The 23,213-nt window shown below is 34.7% G+C and overlaps 1 protein-coding gene across 1 annotated transcript in view; it reads left to right on the top strand.

The window, feature by feature from the left end:
- Positions 1-22,790, top strand: part of LOC126888194 (lipase 3-like) — a 65,270-nt gene extending 42,480 nt beyond the window's left edge. The window contains exons 3-4 of the mRNA XM_050656251.1: positions 11,946-12,122; positions 19,046-22,790. Coding sequence (XP_050512208.1) covers positions 11,946-12,122; positions 19,046-19,776 — 908 coding nt within the window. The 3' untranslated portion in view covers positions 19,777-22,790. The remainder of the gene's footprint in view (positions 1-11,945; positions 12,123-19,045) is intronic.
- Positions 22,791-23,213: the final 423 nt, after the last annotated feature.

Raw genomic sequence — 23,213 nt, 5'->3', positions numbered from 1 at the left:
AAGCATACATTTGGGAAGTGTACCGATAGAAAGGGTTGATAAATACAAATACCTAGGAACCTGGATTTCAGAGAAAAATGATCAAACAACAGAAATAAGGACCAAGATAGAAATAGCAAGAAATGCGTTTGTAAAAATGAAAACAGTTCTCTGCAACAAAGACCTTAGCTTAGAACTGAGAGTAAGAGCTTTGAGATGCAACGTGTTCTCGATACTACAATATGGACTTGAAAGCTGGACATTAAAGCAAGAAGACATAAATAAGCTACAGTCATTTGAAATGTGGTGTTACAGAAGGATGCTTAGAATATTATGGACACAGAGGAAAACGAACACGGAAGTACTGCGAGAAATGGGTAAAGAATGCGAAATAATAAACACAATAAAAATAAGAAAGTTACAATATCTGGGACACTTAATGAGAGGACCGCGATATGAAATGCTAAGACTGATAATACAGGGAAAGATAAAAGGCGGAAGGAGTATTGGAAGAAGGAGAGTGTCATGGTCAAAGAATTTAAGGGACTGGTTTAGATGCAGTTCTATAGAACTCTTTAGAGTAGCGGTGGATAGAGTAAAGATAGTGATGATGATATCCAACCTCCGATTAGGAGACGGCACTTGAAGAAGAAGAAGTACTTATTAAGTATTGATAATACAATTTAAAAATATAGGTGGTACCAAAAATAATAAAAATAACTGTAAGTGGTACATCACTCAAAAAGGTTGAGAACCGCTGGTATAGAGTATAGTATAGATAGAGAGTATAGAGTATTGTTAATTTCTAGGTAAAAAAACTCAGTCAGTTTCGGTTGTGTCAATTTGGTCTGCCATCGGATCGATGTTATGTTATTTAAGAACAGTGGCTCTTTCATTGTTTAAAAGACCATTGTTTAAAATTTTTTTAAATAGTCTTTTTTTAAACAATGCTAAGACAGTTGGAAATAAATAAAGGAATAACAGGTATCTGTTGTTTCGGATAGCCCGAGATAATGAGCGTGGCTCTGCCGCCGCCGTGTGCCATGAGTAATTTTTACTATCGTATAGTTCAAATTACACAAATACCCATTATCTCTCAAATATTATATTATGGTCGAAGCGAAGATTGGTGGGATATGCGCATTTTATGAATGAAATTCGATATTTTTAAGACATTCCAGAAGCGGCTACAGATAAAATGTTATAATATATTACATACATTTTTATTGTTGAAATGTTTGTCTGATGAAAATCGGTCCGGGTTAGCCGGACTTCCGGGTTATCGGGGGCCGACTTATCGGGGTTCCACTGTACTACTTTTTAGCAGAAGCATTTGCTAGATTATATTAAATGACAGCAGCACAGAAATAAAAACTCAGTTTTGCAAGCATTGCCGGGATGCTAACAATATTAAAAATGCTGTTTTTTAATTCCTAGGTATCGAAAGGTTAAAACTGTTTAACAATAATATAATATAGGTTATAACGATAAGATATAAGAGTTTAAATATTATTTAATTATTTGTTTTCCAAAAGTCAAATAATACCTATAAAATTATTTTTAAGGTAAAATACGTTCTATGAATAAACAACGTTATTTTTTTTAATTAGCATCAATTAGATGTAAATATTACTATTTTTAGTCGTCAGTTGACAATAATAATAGGGAACTTATAAATATTAAAATAAATTTTTAAATATTAAAATATATTAAAAAACATAAGGCAACGTGATCTTAAAACGCTTGCATACAAAAAAACAAACATTTTTAACCCATACGTTTATTACGAGGCTTTGAAAATGCTATGAAATTCAAATTTCTTAGGAGGCGCTTGAACGTCCTTCTATTGGTCTGACGTCACGGACCACGAGTAAGCGACGACAAAACGAGTAAGCTACGAGTCGACAAAAACGCGATTAGAGTATTACGGGAACGGTATATTACATTTTAATCGTATTTAATTGGAAATTACCAGGTAGTATTTGTATTCTTGTATAGTTATACTTCTCCAATCAGTTTATTTAGTTTCAAAGTGAAATTTATAAGTCTTTAGAAATTGCTACTTTCTAAAGAGTTTAAGACGCATAAGTACTATTACTCAGGGCGGAGGTAAATTCCTCACCAACCAGTAAAAACATATAATCCGACAGGTATTTTCCTCACCAAATTTAAGGGTTACTATTAATCCGGTAGGTATTTTCCTCACCAACTCACTCAGGTAATAAAATAAAAATATAGATGTAATTTAAGAATGATTATTATGAAAGCATCCAAAATCCGAATAAAAGACATTAAATTCCTTACATTATAATAATAGTTTATATAATAGATAATAAGCAAAATGTATAAATTATTATTTAATATTTACTATTATACTGAGAGACACACTTTACAAAATCCATACAAAATTCATTTGATTAGACTGATATTAATAAATTGTGTACTTTAAACTTTAAATTTTAACATACGTATATATCTGAAATTCTTTAATTTATTCTAAGAAGATATATATGGATGGATGCGTATTATAAAACGATGAACTAAAATGCGACTGAAAAGATTCGCAAGCATTCGTAGTACGAATAACAGAAGAATTTGCCTCTGCTCACAAATATTTGGAGAATATGGTATTTTCGTCTACATAAGTTTCAACTAAATAATCAACATATTATCTAAAATTTCATTTTCTGGTTTGCATGACATTAAATCAAACACAAAACAATCTGATACGTCTTCTGGTTTGATATATATGTAAGGCCAAAAGTCTGTTTGAGCCACTTACCTACTTCAGAATCATTTTGTATATTCTGATGTTAAATCAAGAGACTGAATTTTTCTATACCAAGCTTGGTGTAGATGAAATCTAGAACCATGTATTTCAGTGTTCGGACACATTTGAATGATTGCATTATGTATAGCCTTTTCAAAATCTACAAAAATTTTACTAGGATTGATTGGGGGGAGGGGCGATTAAAAATCTTCAAAAATTGCGTTACGTAATACGTGAACGCCCTATTACGGTGCGTTACATAGGGGGAGGGCGGGGTCAATAATCTTCAAAAATTGCGTTACGTAATACTTGAACGCCCCCAAACTCAATCTTGAGAGCTTTAAAAATTTCTGATTTTAATAAATAAAAAATTTGTTGTAAGTTTCTGTTTTTTGTTTGGCAGTAAACAGTATATCTAATAAAGATATAATGCCCATTACTTAACCCAAGACTAGTGAATAATTGCAAATAATATGTGGTACAGTAAGAAATGTACCATACATACGAGAGGGGCAAAATTATGAAATAAATTCATTTTCTCTAAAATGGACGATTTTGGAGAAAAATGCCGAAACATTTACATACAATTTTTTGGCCTATATTTCATACTAGTGACCTTATCCATCTGACCGTGATCACGTAGTCGATAATTTTTTTAAATTGGAATAGGGGTCGTGTGGTAGCTCATTTGAAAGGGTGTTTAATTCTCTATTCAGTAATAAACATTAACATATTTATTTGTACAGAGTGGCCAAAAAAATAATTCTTGGATTAAATTAATTGACACAAAAAGAAGAATGTATTTAATTCATTTGACTCAAAATACATTATATTGCCGCCAGAGAATAGAAAAAAAATGTTTATTTGGCAAATGAACATTGCTTTTCGCTTAAATTAAATGTTCGAATTGCCAAGAGGCAGGTGAGAGGTTGTTTGAGATTTAATTTAAGTGAAAAGAAATGTTTATTTGTAAAATAAACATTTTTTTCTACTTGCTACTCTAACAGCAGTACAATGCATTTTGAGTTAAATAAAGTACATACCTACATTCTTCTTTCTGCGTCAATTAATTCAATTCAAAAATTTATTTTTTTGGTCACCCTGTATAAATAATGATGTTAATGTTTATATTATTGAATAGATAATTATTTTACCCTTCAAATGAGCTACCAAACGTGACTAGTATGAAATATATGCCACAAAATTTTAATTTAAAAATAAAAACCGACCTGTTTCGGAATTTTTTTCCAAAATCGTCCATTTTAGAGAAAATGAATTTATTCCATAATTTTTACCCTCTCTGTATAAAATTCAATGTGGCTAAAAGTCTTATATTTGTTTACAACTAAATACAATTATCTTACTTTTGACACAGTTTATAAAGAGACAATTTTCCCCCTTGGTTGTTTTTTGAGCACAGCTCTTCACAAATTTTTGAACCTCATCAATATTGGAAGGAGGTTGAGCAGGCATCATTTTTCGTCGATAAATATATAAATATATTTTCTTATGTAACTGACATCAATCGTAGTAATTGTTTCAGTCAAATTACCTGCAAGCCCTTGGCGTATTTTTGCTGGTTTTTCAGTTAGATTATCTTCGGATTTACGTTTACAAGAGTTAGAAACAATTTTTAGATATATCTTCTGACGATCTGGTTCATGATTATGTTGTAGGCTACTTCGAGATATTGTAAAATTTCCACCAATAGTAAACAATTTCGCACTACAAGTTGTTTTATTACACCTCCAGAACACTTCTTCACTTCTTAAAACTTTCATTTTATAAAAAATAAAATTTTCAAATACCAGTAAAGGTTTACCGCTACCGCAATTACTTTCTATTAAACAAGCCATTTTTGTCAAAATTCCACTAAAAATAAAATACTATAATCAATTAACTAATTATTATTATAGGTACCTACTGTAATTTTATAGTAGATACATAATTCCCTGAATGCCTTTTAGTAAAATCTACCTGAAAGGACCATTTCGGTTTTGGTGAGGAAAATACCTGTGGGATTATGACATACCCTTCCAAACGCAGGTAAAAAATTATTTTGGTGAGGAAAATACACCCGCCGATTACTCACGAGGGTTTTTCAAAACAAAGCTATTAGGTTATTCTGGGGATTGTATAGTACATTTTAATCGTGGTTAATTGAAATGCTAAGGGTAAGTTTAATTTAATTGAACTAACTTGGGGATTAAAAATACTAGATCTTAAATATTTACTAATTAATGGAACAGATTGTGCAAATATTTTCGAAGCATTTCTTTTGCTTTTGGCGAAATTATCTCCAAGAGACATAAATGTGTGTCCTGTTCTTACCTTTTTTAGAGTTAAAAATAGATGCAATTTTTGTATTTTACAATATTTTTCCATTAACTTAAACGTATAAAATGAAACGTATACAATCTAGGTCTATATTGAAACTTCATCACTGTACAATTCAGAGACAGACCTTTAAATTGTTTTGCTTCCTCTTCTTTCGCATCTTCATCACAAGATACAGAATCACTTTCATTGTAGCAATAGTCATCACTACCATTATATTCACTATTATCTTCAAATACAGAATTTCCTGATGGAAAAATACAGGAGTAAAGAAACAAACGCTCATATGGTATTCATTGACCTTGAGAAAGCATATGATAGAGTTCCTCGAGAGATTCTGTGGTGGGCACTCAATAAGAAAGGAGTCCCTGGTGAATATGTAAAGATTGTGATGGATATGTATGAGGGAGTAACGACTAGTGTTAGGACAGGTGTGGGAGAGACTGATAAATTTCATGTGAAAGTAGGATTGCCCCAAGGCTCTGTGCTTAGTCCGTATTTATTCTCATTAGTTTTGGACCAGATAACAGCGAAACTACAGGGTAACATTCCATGGTGCTTAATGTATGCTGATGATGTCGTGTTAGTAGGAAATAGTGAAAGAGACTTAAAACAAAAACTGGAACAGTGGAGGCAAGCTCTGGAGGAAAAAGGTTTAAAACTTAGTAGGACAAAAACAGAGTATTTGGAATGTTCATTTAAAGATGGAGTTACTACAAATAAAATGGTATCTTTGGATGGTGAACTGATTGTAAAAAGCAATAGTTTTAAGTACCTGAGATCGGTATTACAGAGTAATGGAGAAATAGATGGAGATGCATGCAGTAGAATTAGGGCTGGATGGATGAAGTTGAAAGAAGCGAGTGGTGTGTTGTGAGACAGAAAATTCCAATGAAGCTGAAGGGAAAATTCTATAAAACAGCCATAAGACCGGCTATGATGTACGGAACTGAATGTTGGGCAGTGAAGAAGAAAGAGGAATAACGAATGCATGTGGCGAAAATGAGAATGCTTAGATGGATGAGTGGAGTGACAAAGAAGGATAAAATTAGAAATGAGTATATTAGGGGAAGTCTAGGTGTGGCACCAATTGATGCCAAAATGAGAGAGCATAGGTTAAGATGGTTTGGTCATGTTCAACGTCGAAACGTTAATCACCCAATACGAAGAATAGCTGAAGTGCAGATTCCTGGAAGGAGTAGGAGAGGAAGACCAAAGAAGACCTGGGGGGAGACGATAAGGCAGGACATGTTTTAAAAGGGGACTGACATTGATATGACCCAAGATAGAATTGTGTGGGGAAATGCAATTAGGGAAGCCGACCCCACATAGGGATAAGGCAAAGAGAATGATGATGACACAATTTCCTGATTCGCGTTTTGTATCTTCAAATTTAATAATGTTTCAAGTATTTTATAGGTGAAGTTCCTGCATCCTTATTATGTATTTTCAATGGCGACAACCCGACTGTAACACTCCTTTGAAATTTACACTGAATGCCTTTATTTATTGAGATACCGTTTTTGAGGTAAAGCTGGTTGGTTTAATTCAAACCCTGATTGAACTAAGTTTGTGAAATTAGGATCACACTGTCTCTTATAATCATTGTCCTCTAGAGCAGATTTATGTAGATTTAGAAGCGGCATCTTCAAGAAGCTGTCGTTTAACACTTTTAAGGGCTGCTTCCCTCACAGACTGCGAAAAAGCTCGTTTTCTGTTTGGTTGACAATCAAATATGTGCGGGACAACACCAGACTTAATAATTTTGGGATCACCCACAATCTTGAATTATATATAGTTATCCATGTCTTGTTCCAACTGCAACCAATAAACAAGTTTAGGTAGGCACATATCATGAAACGACAACGAATGAATATGTCTTATTAGGTACCTAATTAGATAAATACTTACATCGAAATGATCCTCACAGACATAAAGACTTTTGCTACCTCTCCAGCATGCCTTTAGCCATTTTAATCGACGTTTTGGTTCTACTGGTAGAGTAAAAAATGTGTGTTGGATGTTCTGACAGTTGTGCTTTGGCATTCCAGCACTATATAGTACATACTTATATTGCGCAGAGTTGTTTTCCATTTTGATAAAGTATATTATACACTAAATTAGTAAATACACTAAATACAATAATATAAACACCGAGTAAACAACACAGTTATTCGACACGCACAACTAGCAATGGCAAAATGCATTCAATGCAATAGCTCACCGAACGGGCGAACGAGAACAGTGGTTGGTGACGTCAGACCCCAGCTCGAGCTTTTGAAGTTGTTTGAAACGGAAATTTTGGGCACGGAACTTTGATCAGTTGTTGTATGTACACTATTCATTGTTAAGACGTAATATTTTGAATATAACATTTTTAAAGATAAATTAACAATTTTATGCAAAAATATTTTTATGTGCGAGTTCCCTATTGTGGTCGTTAATTTTTCATCATTGTATCTACCCCAGTCAATGAGGAAATGAGAGCACAAGATATTACCTCCGAATTCTATCCTTCTGCATAGATTTTAATGAAATTTTGGGAATAGCCTCTACTTATATCCTAATTCAAAGTCTAGCCTCTCCAGCCTATGCCGATATGCCCTTTTATCTTGAGGGTGGTTCCCACAACTTCTCGTGAGTTTAAAATTTTTTGGTCAAAATAACCACGGAAGTGGCTAGAGAATCCAATTCTAAGCAAAAACTATTGTATATATATTTTTTTTTAACTTCAATAGTTTTTGAGTTATTCGTAGTCGAAAATTTGCCTTTTTCATTGAAAAAGGTCATCTTTTTGGACGGTTTTCGCGAATATTTTAAAAATTAAGCATCTAACGAAAAAACTATATAAAACATTTTTGTAGCTTATGAAAAATCAAAGAGATTCATTTCTTTCAAATCTTCTATTTATAATACAAAAATAGATATGGTAGGTGAAAGAGATCTTTTTTGGTGAATGCTCAAATCAACTTAAAATAACAAAGAAATAGTCAATTTTAAGGGTATAATGCTACTAATATCTTTTGTAGTGCTTAAAAATACCTTTAAAACGAGCATTGTTAAATGTTAATTATATTCAAACTCAGCGAGATATGGTGCAAAAAAATTGATGACTAATTTATTTTAAGATAAAATGCGAAGTATATTTTTTAATCCCTCATCCACCAGATTTAAATGCATCGTTTTACTTCTATAATACCTTTTATTATAGTGTTGTTTCTATGTTCAAAAAGTTGAACGAGTTTAAGGTGAAATGATTAAAAATCTTCCTCTTTTTCTATGTAATTCGAAAATGATAAAGAGATATAGTAATGAAAAAAAAAAAGAAAAACAAAATTGTTATCTGAAAAAACACTAGATTTTTGAATTTTATCTTTTTTTCAGTATCTTTTACATTATCGAGTTACATGGAGAAAAAGGAAGATTTTTAAGAAAATTTAAAAATGCAATCTATAATTATTTGATCTTATTTTTTTTGAAAAATGATTCCTTTTAAACCCCTCCAACTTTTTGAACATAGAAATAACATTACAATAAAATGTATTCTAGAAGGAAAACGATGCATTTAAATTCTGGTGGATGAGGGGTTAAATATATTTCTTATTTTTACTTAAAATACATTAGTTATCAATTTTTTTGCAGCATATTTCGCTTATTTGAATGTAATCGACATTTAACAGTGCTCGTTTTAAAGAGCTTTTCACGCACTACAAAAGGTATTCGTAAGGTAAAGGTAGGTATACTCCACATTCCACAAGTATATCTCCTACGAGATCGGATCCAGGGGGTCGACCAGTGGCGGTAGAAAGGTCATGACTTTCGATAGGGCAACCTTCATCGACCGTGTTAGGGATCTCCGCGGGGAGGTCCCTGACTTTGCCAGCCTTAGAGATGTCATGATACGCGCGCATAGGGCGAGCACGAGGCGCAGCCAGATTCCGTATACGGTACCGTACTGGTGGAACGAGGAGGTACAAGCAACTAGAATTAACTGTTTCAGACTAAGACGCATCGCACAGAGGGACAGAACCCTGCAATCCAGGGACACATACAAACAAGCCAAAAAGGACCTCACCAAGGTCATCAGGAGGTCCAAACGTATGTGCTGGATGAACCTGTGCGATGCGCTCGAGGACGACATATGGGGCGAGGCCTACAGGATTGCCACTAAGGCCCTGCGTGTCGAAGCCTCATATAGACTCACCGAGAGTAGAACGAGAGACATTGCGGGCATCCTCTTTCCCAGGAAGCCTGATTTGTTCTTCGTGCCCGCCACATGTGAGCGCCCTGAAGCCGTCACTTCCATGGAACTCACCAGAGCAGTGGAAGCGATCAAGACTGGGAAGTCGCCGGGACCGGACCGTGTGCCGCCGGAGGCCGTTAAAATTTTGGTAGCAGCGCAGCCTGAGTTGGTCAGATCGGTACTGACCCAGCTCCTCACGGCTCAAATTTTCCCTGACGTTTTGAAGAGGGCACGCCTCACCCTAATTCCGAAGCCCGGTAAAAATCCGGAGGAGGCCAGCTCCTACCGACCGATCTGTCTCCTTGATAGTCTAGGCAAACTCTACGAAAACGTAGTTAAGAACCGCCTACAAGCGGAATTGGATGCTATAAACGCCATCTCTGATAGGCAATTCGGATTCAGGAAAGCCAGATCGGCGGTAGATGCTGTTAAGTTCATTACAGACCGCGTTAAAGCCACGGCGAGGAGGTGGGCAGTAGTGATCATGTTCGATGTTAAAAATGCATTTAACTCGGCAGGTTGGGGACATATAGTCCGCAGGATGGAGGCCCTCAACGTGTCGAGTTATCTGACAAACGTGATCAAAAGCTACCTAACTAATAGATACGTGTCTGCAGGTAACGACGACATTAAACTTACGGCAGGTGTTCCACAAGGGTCCGTCTTAGGCCCGACGCTGTGGAACATCCTCTACGACGACGTCTTAAATATACGATACGGTCGGGACTGCATCGCGGTTGCATACGCTGATGACCTGGCCATTCTCGTAACCAGCGATATGTACTGGGAGGTGGTTAGTACGGCCGAGATGTGTTTCAGGCGGGTGAAAGCCTGGATGAACGAGAACGACCTTGAACTCGCAGGCGGTAAGACAGAGGTGGTTATCCTAAAGGGACCTAGGGATAGACCGGACCTGTTGTTCCATTTTGGAAACAGCGAGGTCAAGTCGAGCCTCTGTGCCAAATATCTTGGCGTGGACCTCGACAAAGGGCTGGGATTCACCAAACACCTCGCAAGGGTGGTGAGGAAGGCCGAGGCACAAACTGCAGCTCTCCGGAAAATAACACCAAATATCGGAGGGCCAAGTAGTGCCCGGAGAAGACTGTACCTATACGTCGTACAGTCTACCCTTCTCTATGGGGTTCCGGTCTGGGTTGAGGTTCTACGTCACAAGAAATACAGAGATATGATAAACAAGGCACAAAGAAAGCCTCTGTTGAATGTAGTAAGCTCATACAAGACTGCATCAACCGTGGCTCTACAGGTGATCGCGGGCGCCCCTCCCATACATCTGCTAGCTAAGGAACGCCAGTTCCTATATGAGCACCGCCACGGCCACTTACCCGAGGTAAGATCGGCCGCACGACAACAACTCCTGGCGGACTGGCAGCTGGAATGGGAGGCGGAATCTACCAAAGCCCAGTGGACCAAAAGGCTGATCCCGAACGTAGAGTCGTGGTACGCCTGCGAGTTCAAGAGAGTAAATTTTTACTTTACACAATTTTTGACCGGTCATGGATCATTCAGGGCATTCACCCACAGGATCGGGAAGTCGGACGACGACCTGTGCCGGACCTGTCGCGTGAGGGAAGACGCAGAACACTGCGTTTTCCAGTGCAGCGTCTTTGCTCACGAGCGGGTCAGGCTACGTAGTAGGTTTGGCGACATCGGCCCTAACAATATTGTTAATTTTGCGGTCGGAAACAAGGCGGATTTCGAGGCCATAATTGACATTATAACCGGTATAGTTAAGAGAAAATCCGAGTTGGAACGACTGGAGCAGAATGGGTGAGGCGGGTCAACACAATAGTTGTAAAATAAAAAAATAAATATAAAAAATAAAAAAAAAATAAAAAAAAGCAAAATAAGAAATAATAAAAAAAATAATCCGCGTCAGAAAAATATGACCCTAATTCTTCTAGGGCTCATTCTATCCGCCATACTACAGAACAGTCACCCAAGCCCTGCCGTCTTCAGGCAGGGGTTGGCCCACCTTCCTCCGTGTAGGAATCAGACTTTTCTCTATTTAGTCCTACCGTTTCTAGGCTGGAAAATAGACCCTTAAATGAACCAATGCTTCTGGTTACTTTCTTTCAGACAGCTCGGGATATCCCCATGCATCGCTCCCTAAGGAGCACGTCCAGGGATATTCCGGGTCGGAAGAGGGGGTGGTTTTAGTTGGTAGGCGGCTGGTCATGGGGGGCATGCGGGACGCACGGGCCATATTGTGGCTGGCGCGCCCTAGCGTGTTCTCCTTTCCTGTCCGAGTCCAACAGTACTAGGGACACCTTCCCTAGTCTGCTAAGAGCGTTCCACCTCAGTCCAAAAAAAAAGGTATACTCCTAAAATCGACCATTTCTCTGTTAAATTAAGTTGAATACATCGATTCGAGCATACACAAAAAAGCTTTTTCACCTACCATATCTCTTTTTGTATTGTAACTAGAAGATTTATGAAGAAATGAATCTCTATGAATTTTCATATACTACAAAAATATTTTATATAGTTGTTCTCTCTTATAAGTATAGATAAAATGTCATTGTAAATCATTATGACACCTGTGTTTTCGCTTTTCGGGTTAATGTTATTTTATTAGTTAAAGTCAATCTTTTCTAGGGTACCTCCTGGCTGATAATGGATATGACGTTTGGATGAAAAACGATAGAGGAAATATATATTCCAAAGGGCATGTTTCATTACCAAATTGGAGTGCACAATATTGGAATTTTAGTTTTCATGAAATGGGAATTTATGATTTACCTGCAATTGTTTCCTATATTTCAAATGTTACAGGTATGATTGTTATTACAATTTGCTTGGGATTTCATGCAATTATTTTGATTGCATGATTTTATGTCATTACTAATATTAAGAGACTACAGTAGCGATCAACAGGTAGCAATAAACACGTTCCAAGATTGCGGCTCTAATTTTGAATATTTTGTCGAGATATTTGGCACACATATTCGTAATATAATAAAGAATGGCGGTACAGAGCCCAATTTCAGAAATATGTTAGTACGTGGAAATTACTCTATAACTAAATTAAATATTGAAAAATGGAGCCTGTACCGCCATTAAGAAGAAAAAAAAATAAACTTTCTTCAAATAAACTTTTTTATCCCATGCCTAGATTTTGTGTAATTTTGAAACTACTAAAATTTTTTATTTCTAACAAGAAATCGAACATATTATAACTAAATAACTAATTAGGCAACATAGAGAAATTATCACTGTCATTTTGACAAACCTGCGTCAGATTTTCTCTAATCTGTTCTGCCATATTTATCGATATCTGTTCAGTGCAGTAGTGTGTTAATTTAAGAATTCGTTTTTGTTGTTTCATAGGAAAGTAGTGTTTATTGATAGTTAATTTATTATATATTTGTTGTTGTATAAGTTGTTGGCCTCTTTGAAAGAATTGATTGTTGTTAATTGTGAGTTTTAGTTATATATGTAGGTAGGTATTTTACGTAAAAATATTTCGAATTCTAATGCGAGTATATAAAGTTTTAGGAGGATTTTTTATTCTAAAAATATTATCAATAGTTTAACAAAATGGAAAAAGTAAATCAAACGAAAAATAAAGTGAAACCTTCCAAGAAAAAGTCCATTAAAAACCGTGCCAAAATTATGCGAAAATTGAAATTTGTTTCGCTTCACAACAAAAAATGATTATTTATCATTGTTTTATTATTAGATATTTGATGCAAATACCTTTCTAAATACCTATCTTAACATAAAATTTTCACCCATTTTATGGTTATTTCCATATTTCCATTTAGAGTTATTTAAAAAAAAACATCTAATTTCGTAGTTCATTTGTTTAATAAAAAATGAAGCACCTACTTCTCGAGTAGAAATTTTGATATGTTATTTATTAAACATTTCTTATGGTAGGGGAGCCCAACCTTATGGTAGGGGGATTTTTGCAGTTACTCGAGCGGGTCAGATTATCATATGGCGAGAAACCTGGTACCCTGCATATGTACCTCTACCATATATTGGCTCTTAACACAGGGGAGTTCGTTAAGGGGGGCCCGAAAAAAATCTATCCTTAAAAAAACTCGAAATTGTCAGATTAAGATAAGGTAAGTTAAGTACATGCAAAAATGTGTATATTTCAAAAATCTGACGATTTTAGGCGGGCGTAAGGAAATGGGCGAGTCCCAAAGTTTCACAAGAAAAAAGCGAATATTTCACGAAATGAATGACAGATCGAAAAACTAAAAAATATGTGCTCAATATTTTTTAAAAATCTATCGAATGATACCAAACACGACTTCCCACGGAGAGGGGTGGGGGGTAAATTTAATATTTTAAATACGAATCCCGCGATATTTCGCGAAATGAACATCAGATCGAAAAACTGTAAAATAAACTTATTTAATATTTTTAAAAAATATATCGAATGGCACCAAACACGACCCCCCACGGAGGTGGGGTGGGGGTTACTTTAAAATCTTAAATAGGAGCCCCCATTTTTTATTACAGATTTGGATTCCTTACGAAAAAATAAGTAACTTTTATTCGAAACATTTTTTCGAATCTTGGATAGATGGCGTTATAATCGGAAAAAACGATTGTTGGAAATGGAAAATTAAATTAAAAAATGGCAAGCGCCCACTAAAATGGAAAATGTTACTTAACTTTTTTTGGTCTTAGGACCTACTCTTCACAACCCAATAGGTCTCCAAAGCGCTCGAGTGACTGCACACTTAGCATACTTTGCCCCCCTACCATTAATGAAATTACAAAAAGTTCTATCTTGTTTGGTTTTTTCCGAAGTGAAAATCTATATGCACTCCCCTATATTATAAGTATAACCAACTAATATAGAGGTTATATGTTTGCGTCTATATTCGTTGGTATAACCGTTTAAAAGATACGAGGGGGGATCGGACTTTTGACTAGCACTGTATATTTATACAAAGTATGTCTTGAAAAGTTGACACCCTCTATAATTCGGTCCCTATAAAAAATTTAAAAGTATGCAAAAACACGTCAAATTATTTGTGAGGGGACATTTTGTAGACCAGTCTTCAACTAAATTCCATCAACCCTCTAGCAGGGGCGGACACAACCCCAAAATCTCTTATGGAAAGGGGGATTAAGTGAGACCTCATTTTAAAGGTCGTCCAACTGCCTTTTCAAAAAATCACATACGTATTTACTTTTTTTACAACTTTTGAATAAATTAAGTAAAAGCGTACAGTCATAGCCACCTTTACTTAACAAGCCATGAAGTTGAAATTTGGCAACATCTATTGGTAGACCGATTAATTCTGACAGTTCTCATTTGTTTTTAAATAATTTTCACTGTATTTACAGAGAAACTGAAATATTTTACAATATTTCGTGTTCCAAATTATAAAGAACATTAAAAGGTATGTTATTAAGATGATTTTAGTTCAATATAATATATTTTTATATAAACTTGCGTGCATATAGAAATCCGTCCACTTAAAAATTTTGTCATTTTTAATGTCTTATATTTCCTAAACCTGTTGGCAGATTTAAGTGATTTTTTTAATATGCTATAGCCTAATTCTTTTACAATACCGCTGTAATAATATTGTTGCTAACCAGTTAAATTTTTATGGTGTACCGGGCATTTATAAAATACTGAAATTAAAACCCAACTATAGACTCCGGTTTTCTTAACATTCTGTTTTTTTGATTAATTCGCTTATGTTTAACAACTAGATTTAGTCCTGTCGCCAGGGGGGGTACAACGGCCTCCTTTATTCAGATGGACTTACCCAAGTTTTTTTCATGTATTTTGACCCGTAGAATACGAATTTTTTGGGTAACAGTTGATCCGGATGTCGATAAGATTGTTATTGACCAAGAACTTGAGGAATTACATAACAGAGGTTTCTCACAAAACAAAACATTTTTTTGTATTTTTTGGGTCATTCTAAGTAAAAAATGTTCTAACAAGTTTTCCCGTAGGATGCTCAGTTTTCGAGATAAACGCGCTTGAACTTTCAAAGAATCGAAAAACTGCAATTTTTAAACCCGAATAACTTTTGATTAAAAAATAAAATAGCAATTCTGCTTAGCGCCTTTGAAAGTTCAAGTCAAATTATATCGGTTTTGATTATTTGCATTGCTAAAAATTTATTGTGTTATTGTTAAACAAAGCTACAAACACCTAGTGCGTGAGTGATGTTTTCTATGATTTCTCATTTAAAATCTAACGAGTAGGTAGAATAGGTACTAGTGCAATCGAGGCTATTTCTACGTAGCATGCGTTAAAATGCATGTAAAGGCACGGGAAACACTATGTGTTTATAGCTTTGTTAAACAATAAAAAAATAAATTTTTAGCAATGCAAATAATTAAAACCGATATAATTTGACTTAAACTTTCAAATGCGGTAAGCAGACTGGCTATTTTATTTTTTAATCAAAAGTTATTCGGGTTCAAAAATTGCAATTTTTCGATTTTTTGAAAGTTCAACCGCGGTTATCTCGAAAACTAGCCATCCTACGAAAAAAATTGTAGAAACATGTTTTGCTTAGAATGACCCAAAAAATACCAAAAAATGTTTTGTTTTGCGAGAGATCGCGGTTATGTAATTCCTCAAGTTCTTGGTCAATAACAATCTTATCGACATCCGGATCAACTGTTACCCAAAAAATTCGTATTCTACGGGTCAAAATACATGAAAAAAACTTGGGTAAGTCCATCTGAATAAAGGAGGCCGTTGTACCCCCCCTGGCGACAGGACTAATTTGTTCTTTATTAATTCAGGATGTTTCTAAATAAGTACGACAAACTTTAAGTGGAAAGGAACAAAATGCAAAATTTCGACGCCTGTATTTTAAATGTAATAATTTTTTTCAAATCCTGAGAAAACTAATAAGTATTTTTGAAAAATTTAAAGGCAGAATGAAAGATTACTTTATTACCGAGAGCCAAAAGTCCTTTAGAATGAATAAAAAGTTTTTTTAATGACATATTTGAAACTAAAAATCACACTAAATTTTCTTAGTTTTTCACCCCTGTAACTTATTAAAATAAACATAGAAGTTTTCAGGAACTTTCGGCCCTCGGTCCTAACGTAATCTTTCAGTCTGCGTTTAAATTTTTTAAAAATTCTTATTAGTTTTCTTAGGATTCGAAAAAAATGAATCCAGTTTATATTCTTGTTATTGGTTTTTTTTTGTATAATAGACGTTACTTACAAGGAATTTCTTTTAATATTATTTTGTACAAACTTCTAATTAATAATATTTTCTTGTTCGACTCAAAAAATACTATAAATTTGACCAGAATTTGTACTTTAAAATCGTAGTTTCGAAAGCGGTAGTCCGAAAGTCAGACTACCGACGTCATCAATTGCGACGTTGCATTTTTCTCTTCATGGCTTGTAAAGTAAAGGTGGCTATGGTACAGTTCATTCGGGCATTGATTAATAAATACAGGAATATTTATAATCAATGATTCGGGATAGTATTTGACCTTGCATGCCGAGCTGCTCAAAATGTTTCTAATGTTTAGGGGGGGGGGTTAATAGGTAGTATAAGGTTTATTCGTAGTACGATCCAAACGATCAGCAACCGTTGCCAACCATCAGACGCATGCGCAGTTAACCGTTGGCGCTGCGCAGTTAACAGTTAGAGTTCGTAGATTACGAACGCGCATGCCTCTGATGGTTGGCAACGGTTGCTGATCGTTCTACGAACAAACCTATAGTAAATTTAAAATCCGCCGATTGAATTCCGCCGTTGCTTTAGCCGCTAAAGGAAAACCAAGATGGCGGTTTATGCTATCACCACCATTTTTAACAGTTTTTCGAAAAAAATCAATCCCTACACTTTTTCTCTAAAAGTTGAAAATGGCGGAGATATTGAGCAAAAACGGTTCTCCTTTAAAATCAAGATGGCGGCTAACGTAACATCGGAACTTAGTCGCGGAATAAAATTTTGGGCAGCTCGACATGCAAGGTTAAATGCTATCCCGACTGGGCTGTACGATTTTACTTGATTTTTTCAAAAGTAGTGAAAAAAAATATAATGTATGTAGTATGTTTGAAAAGGTAGTTGAACGACTTTAAAATGAAATGTCACTTAACCTCCTTCTCCATTAAAAATTTTGGGGGTTGTATCCGCCTCCGCCAGAGGGTTGATGTAATTTAGTTGAAAACTGGTCTACAAAATGCCCCCCTGACAAATAGGTTTGACGTGTTTTTGTATATTTTTAGATTTTCTATAGGGACAGAATTAATAGAGGATTGCAACTTTCTAAATTGACACACTGTAATCATTTTATATCTTTATATAAGTTTTGGATTGGATTGGGCAAAAATCTTAGAAGGCACTGTCTTTCAGAGCTACGACTAACATAGCCACGGAGGTGAAGCTACCTGAAGAAAGAAGAGCAATAACATTACAAATTTAAAGGATGTTGAGTAAGTCCGTACTACTATAAACATAGAAAAGGAAAATCATCGGCAAAAAACTCGCAGTGTGAATATAAAGAAAAATAGATAAAAAGGTGGAAGGCAAACGTACATACGTATTTCTGATTAGTTGGCTCCACAAATAATTGCGTTGTACCTCTAGTGATCCTTTTCTAAGTTAATTTGCTTCTTTTTCTAACTTGGCTACACCGTACTGATGACGACCAACTAGTCAGAAATATGATGTACATATTTACGGTTGCCTTCCATCTTTTTATCTATTTTTCATTGTATTCACATTGTGAGTTTTTTGCCAAAGGTTTTTATTTTTCTATGTTTATAGTAGTAGTAGCATTGTAGTAGTAGTAGTAGTAGTCCTATTCGCTTACTCAACATCCTTCATGTATATGCGTATATATAATGAACATCATTCCTTGAGGCTCCAAAAATACAGAGGCCATATCCTTTCCTGCGGTTTGTTGCGTTTTTGGTGACGGCTTTATTTCAGGTGCTGTTCACTAACTATCGATTTGATGTCGCAGTTAAGTAAAGCATTCATGTTCATGCCATCCATTATGACATCTATCTATCCATCTAATCAGCCCTAAACATCCATCCTTGGATATAGGCCTCCTCTTCCTTCTTCCATGCCTCTCTATCTTGGGCAATTTGCATCCAATTTGACCCAATGTGTTTCTTCAGGTCATCCGACCATCGCATCTGTGGCCTTCCCTTTTTTCGTTTGTGGTTCCACGGTCTCCAATGTATAATCATCTTAGTCCATCTTTCATCCTTCTGCCGTAGGGTGTGTCCGGCGAACTTCCATTAATTTAAGCTTTGCTACTTGGGTTGAGACATCTTTCACTTTTGTTTTGTTACGGATCCATTCGTTTCTTTTCCTGTCTGATAGTTTAATGTTCAGCATTTGTCTTTCCATGGATCTTTCTGTCTTTGCTATTTTTTCCATATTTTCTTTTGTAAACGTCCATGTCTGAGAGCCATATATTAGAACAGGGAGTATACATTGATTGAATACTCTTGTTTTTAGGTATTGCGGGTATTTTCTGTTCTTTAGAATATAAGACAGTTTTCCGAATGATACCCAGGCCAATCTTATTCTTCTCTTTATTTCATACGGACCATTATGACATACGGACGCAAAAACTGCGACTTATTTCTAGACGAACCTCTATTGAGAATGCAAGGGGTTTGGCCATTCTGGCTGTAACAATATTTATAACATTTGTTTTTGATTTCGCACCTACATACACTGGTTAACTATTAAATAAAACCTTATATGTTTTAGGCAAAGGTGGAGATCTTCTTTACATCGGACACTCAATGGGAACAACACAATTCTTCGTTTTTTCATCCCTTTTTCCCAAACTAGCCGCCAAGCATATTAAATTAATGGTTGGATTAGCTCCCACTGCTTACATGACTCATATAAGATCACCAATAAGGTACTTAGCTCCCTTTTCGAACGACTTAAATTGGCTAGCAAAGCATTTGGGAATTACAGAGATAAAACGAGAGAGCAAATTTTTCGAGATGTTGACGTTTATTTGTGAGACGTTTCAAAGTAAAAAAATTTGTTCTAATGTGCTATTTCTGCTTTGTCCTTCAGAAAGAAATGAAACGAATACTGCTATACTTCCGACAATTTTCGCCCACGATCCAGCTGGTTCATCTGTCAAAAATTTCATCCATTATGCACAAGAAATAAAGGACCATGGTAACTTCCAGTATTTTGACTATGGTGCTAAGCAAAATATGATTATATATGGCAATGCTACACCACCATCATATCCTATTAAAAATATTCAAGTTCCTATTTACCTAGTGTATGCTCCTAATGATATGATGACTAGCTCTATAGACGTACTAAGGCTATCGAAGAAACTAAGAAATCTTGCCGGTTTGTACAAGGTACCTGATAACGATTTCACCCATTTAGACTATATTTTTGGCAAATATGTCTATCAGTTAGTTTATAAGCCCATATTAAAAGTATTACGTAATTATACAGATGTGTGATTATAGTTATATTTTTTTTTATTTTTTGTTAAATTTAATTGAGTGGTGAAAAATTCTGAGAGAAGATATTATTTTCTATGACCAAATGCTGTATATAAATATACATACATATAATATATAGGTACAGTTAAGTCCTTGAATCTTTACCCGTGCGTCATCATTTAAAGCATACGAAATAAGTCGGAAATTGAAATTTACTAAACGCAACAGCAAGTCACTTACTGTCATTTGCTGTTGCGTTTAGTAAATTTCAATTTCCGACTTATCATCGACTTATTTCGTATGCTTTAAATGATGACACACGTGTAAATATTCAGGGACTCAACTGTATATAGTGGCATAGTATAAAATTATGATTATTGGTCACGTGGTAATCTCTTTTATTTTGGAGGACGATCTTATGGGTATACTTTATATTTTGTGATTTGTAAAATTTGCGTCACCAGTAGAAACAACGAATACATACGAATATATTATGTGTCTATAGTCGTTGGTCGAAATTACCTCCATGTCAACCTTCCCAGTCAATAGTAAATGACTCAAAATAATAGATATGTAGTCTTTACAATATTTTAATAAAAAAGTGGTAGGTCATATTATAACTGTAATAGTCTGGGCAGATTATCGGAGAATAGGCCATTTTTGGGAAAAGTTATTTACCAGCAATTTTATTGCTGGAATCAAATCTTTTGATTGTATATATTAACAATATAGGTATGCAAAGTCCGCAGATAGTGTGCTACTTTTTTTTATAAACAAAATGGCGCCCGAAAATCCCGTTTTTTTTTCAATTTTTGCTCTATAACTCCAAAGATTTTAACTTTACACCAAAAACACCCAAATAAAAATTCACCGTAATTAAATTCTGCATAGAGACGTGTTTTTCCCGATTTACTTCATGGAAAATTTTACCCGGAAAATGCGGGTTTTTCCAACAAAATCTTTAATTTTTAACTAAAATTTTAGATAAGTAATTGTTTATCAATAATTCAACAACTTGGTAATATAAAAGCTATTTTCGTGTAGATTATAATTCCAGAAGTCGATGGAAATTGAATGAACAGTTTAGCAACAATTGAATTGTTAATAAAAATTTACGGTCGCTATAATAACCACAATAATTATGATACATAAGAATAACTATGATTTTTCTATAAAAAGACACTATACCTATCTAATGCACTTTACAGAATTGAAATTGGACTATTTAAGCGGCCTCAGGAATATTTTTAAAAATAATAAACAATTTTGTGGCTTATAAACAAATAGAATATCTCGGGGAATATTAAATTAAATCATGAAAACGGTATTAGAGAAAAAGCGGCAGTACGCTTCTTTTAAAAGAAAAAACGTTTAATTGTGATGAGTGGTTCCTGAGATACAACCGGTCAAAGTTGACCGGCATTTACGGCAAAGATATAAACACTAAGATCATAATTTTCGAACCTTCACCTTTTTATTTTTGTCCTATTTCTCCATATCAATTTTCATATCTTTAAATTACTGATAACATATATTATTATAATAAAAACTATCGATATGACGAATGAAAATTGACAAAAATAGCAAAATTCCAATCAAAAATTAGGTTGGAGAAAATGTAATCTCAAAGTTCAAAATCGGTATACGTTAAAAAAATGCATTTTCTCGGCTTCCCATGGAGCAATTTTCTTCATTCTTTTTTTGTTCCCAAGTAACTCGATTAGATCCATCTAACTAACGCATTATTAAATGTCAAACTTGGTTTGTTTTGTTACAGTAGATTAATTTGATGGGAAGCCGAGAAAATGCATTTTTTTTAACGTATACCGATTTTGAACTTTGTGATTACATTTTCTCCAACCTAATTTTTGATTGGAATTTTGCTATTTTTGGCAATTTTCACTCGTAATATCGATAGTTTTTATTATAATAATATATGTTATGAGTATTTTAAAGATATGAAAATTGGTGTGGAGAAAGAGAATATAAATAAAAAGGTGATGGTTCGAAAATGATGATCTTATTGTTTATATCTTTGCCATAAATGCCGGTCAATTTTGACCGGTTGTATCTCAGGAACCACTCATCACAATTAAACGTTTGTTCTTTTAAAAGAAGCGTACTGCCGCTTTTTTTCTAATACCGATTTCACGATTTAATTTAATTTATTATTTCCCGAGATATTCTATTTGTTTATAAGCCACAAAATTGTTTATTATTTTTAAAATATTCCTGAGGCCGCTTAAACAGTCCAATTTCAATTCTGTAAAGTACATTAGATAGGTACAATGTCTTTTTATAAAAATATCATAGTTATTCTTATGTATCATAATTATTATTGTGGTTATTATAGCGACCGTAAGTTTATATTAACAATTCAATTGTTGCTAAACTGTTCATTCAATTTCCATCGACTTCTGGAATTATAATCTACACGAAAATAGCTTTTATATTACCAAGTCATTTAATTATTGATACACAATTACTTATCTAAAATTTTAGTTGAAAATTAAAGATTTTGTTGGAAAACCCGCATTTTCCGGGGAAATTTTTCGTCGAAGTAAATCGTGAAAAACATGTCTATATGCAGAATTTAATTGCGGTGAATTTTTATTTGAGTGTTTCTGGTGTAAAGTTAAAATCTTTGGAATTATAGAGCAAATATTAAAAAAACACGATTTTCGGGCGCCATTTTGTTTATAAAAAAAGTATCACACTATCTGCGGACTTTGCATACCTATATTATTAATATATGCAATCATAAGATTCGATTCCAGCAATAAAATTGCTGGTAAATAACTTTTCCTTGTATTTTGCTAATTAGCTCAGAGTATAATAGTTTTTATCAGATCGGTATAATTACTTCTTAATTTTCTAAAAAAAAAGGTTTTGCTCATTTATAATGAGTCTAATTTAAACTTCAATATTGTATGGAATGATATTTAGAGTAGAATAAGCTATTTCTCAGAATTCTTGGCCACATTTAATTTTAATCTTAGTGTAAGGAAAAGGAAATAAACTTTAAAAATCTGGTTTTATTCTATAATTCGCTTATTATGGCTCCAGTTAGGATCGATGCACATTTGCGTGTTTTTAAGCTGCGTGCATCCTGCGAGCAAGCTACGTACGATCGGTGGAGGTTCAGCAGTTCATGAGTTGAATTTATTCACTGCACACTCGAGCTGAGTCGCGGCGTGCAAGTGACTTGCAAGCCGCGTGGATCGACAGCACGCCATTTTATGCTACGCCGCCACATGCACGCCGCTGGAAAACAAGTCAGTCGGTTTGGCAGTTCGTGCGGGGCAATCATTCAGTACACGTTGATATAGTACACGTACATACAGTAGTGAGAGCACGCCAAATAGAATTACGCACTACGAATCCTCAAATTAAAAATGAGTAAAGAAGTTCTTTGTTACATGGAATACAAAAAACCTGTAATTTGCTGGAAAATT

This window comes from Diabrotica virgifera, chromosome 1 (assembly GCF_917563875.1).
Source record: "Diabrotica virgifera virgifera chromosome 1, PGI_DIABVI_V3a".
Taxonomy (NCBI): domain Eukaryota; kingdom Metazoa; phylum Arthropoda; class Insecta; order Coleoptera; family Chrysomelidae; genus Diabrotica; species Diabrotica virgifera.
Note: the sequence above shows the minus strand (reverse complement) of the source record. Positions and strands in the feature narration are given on the sequence as shown.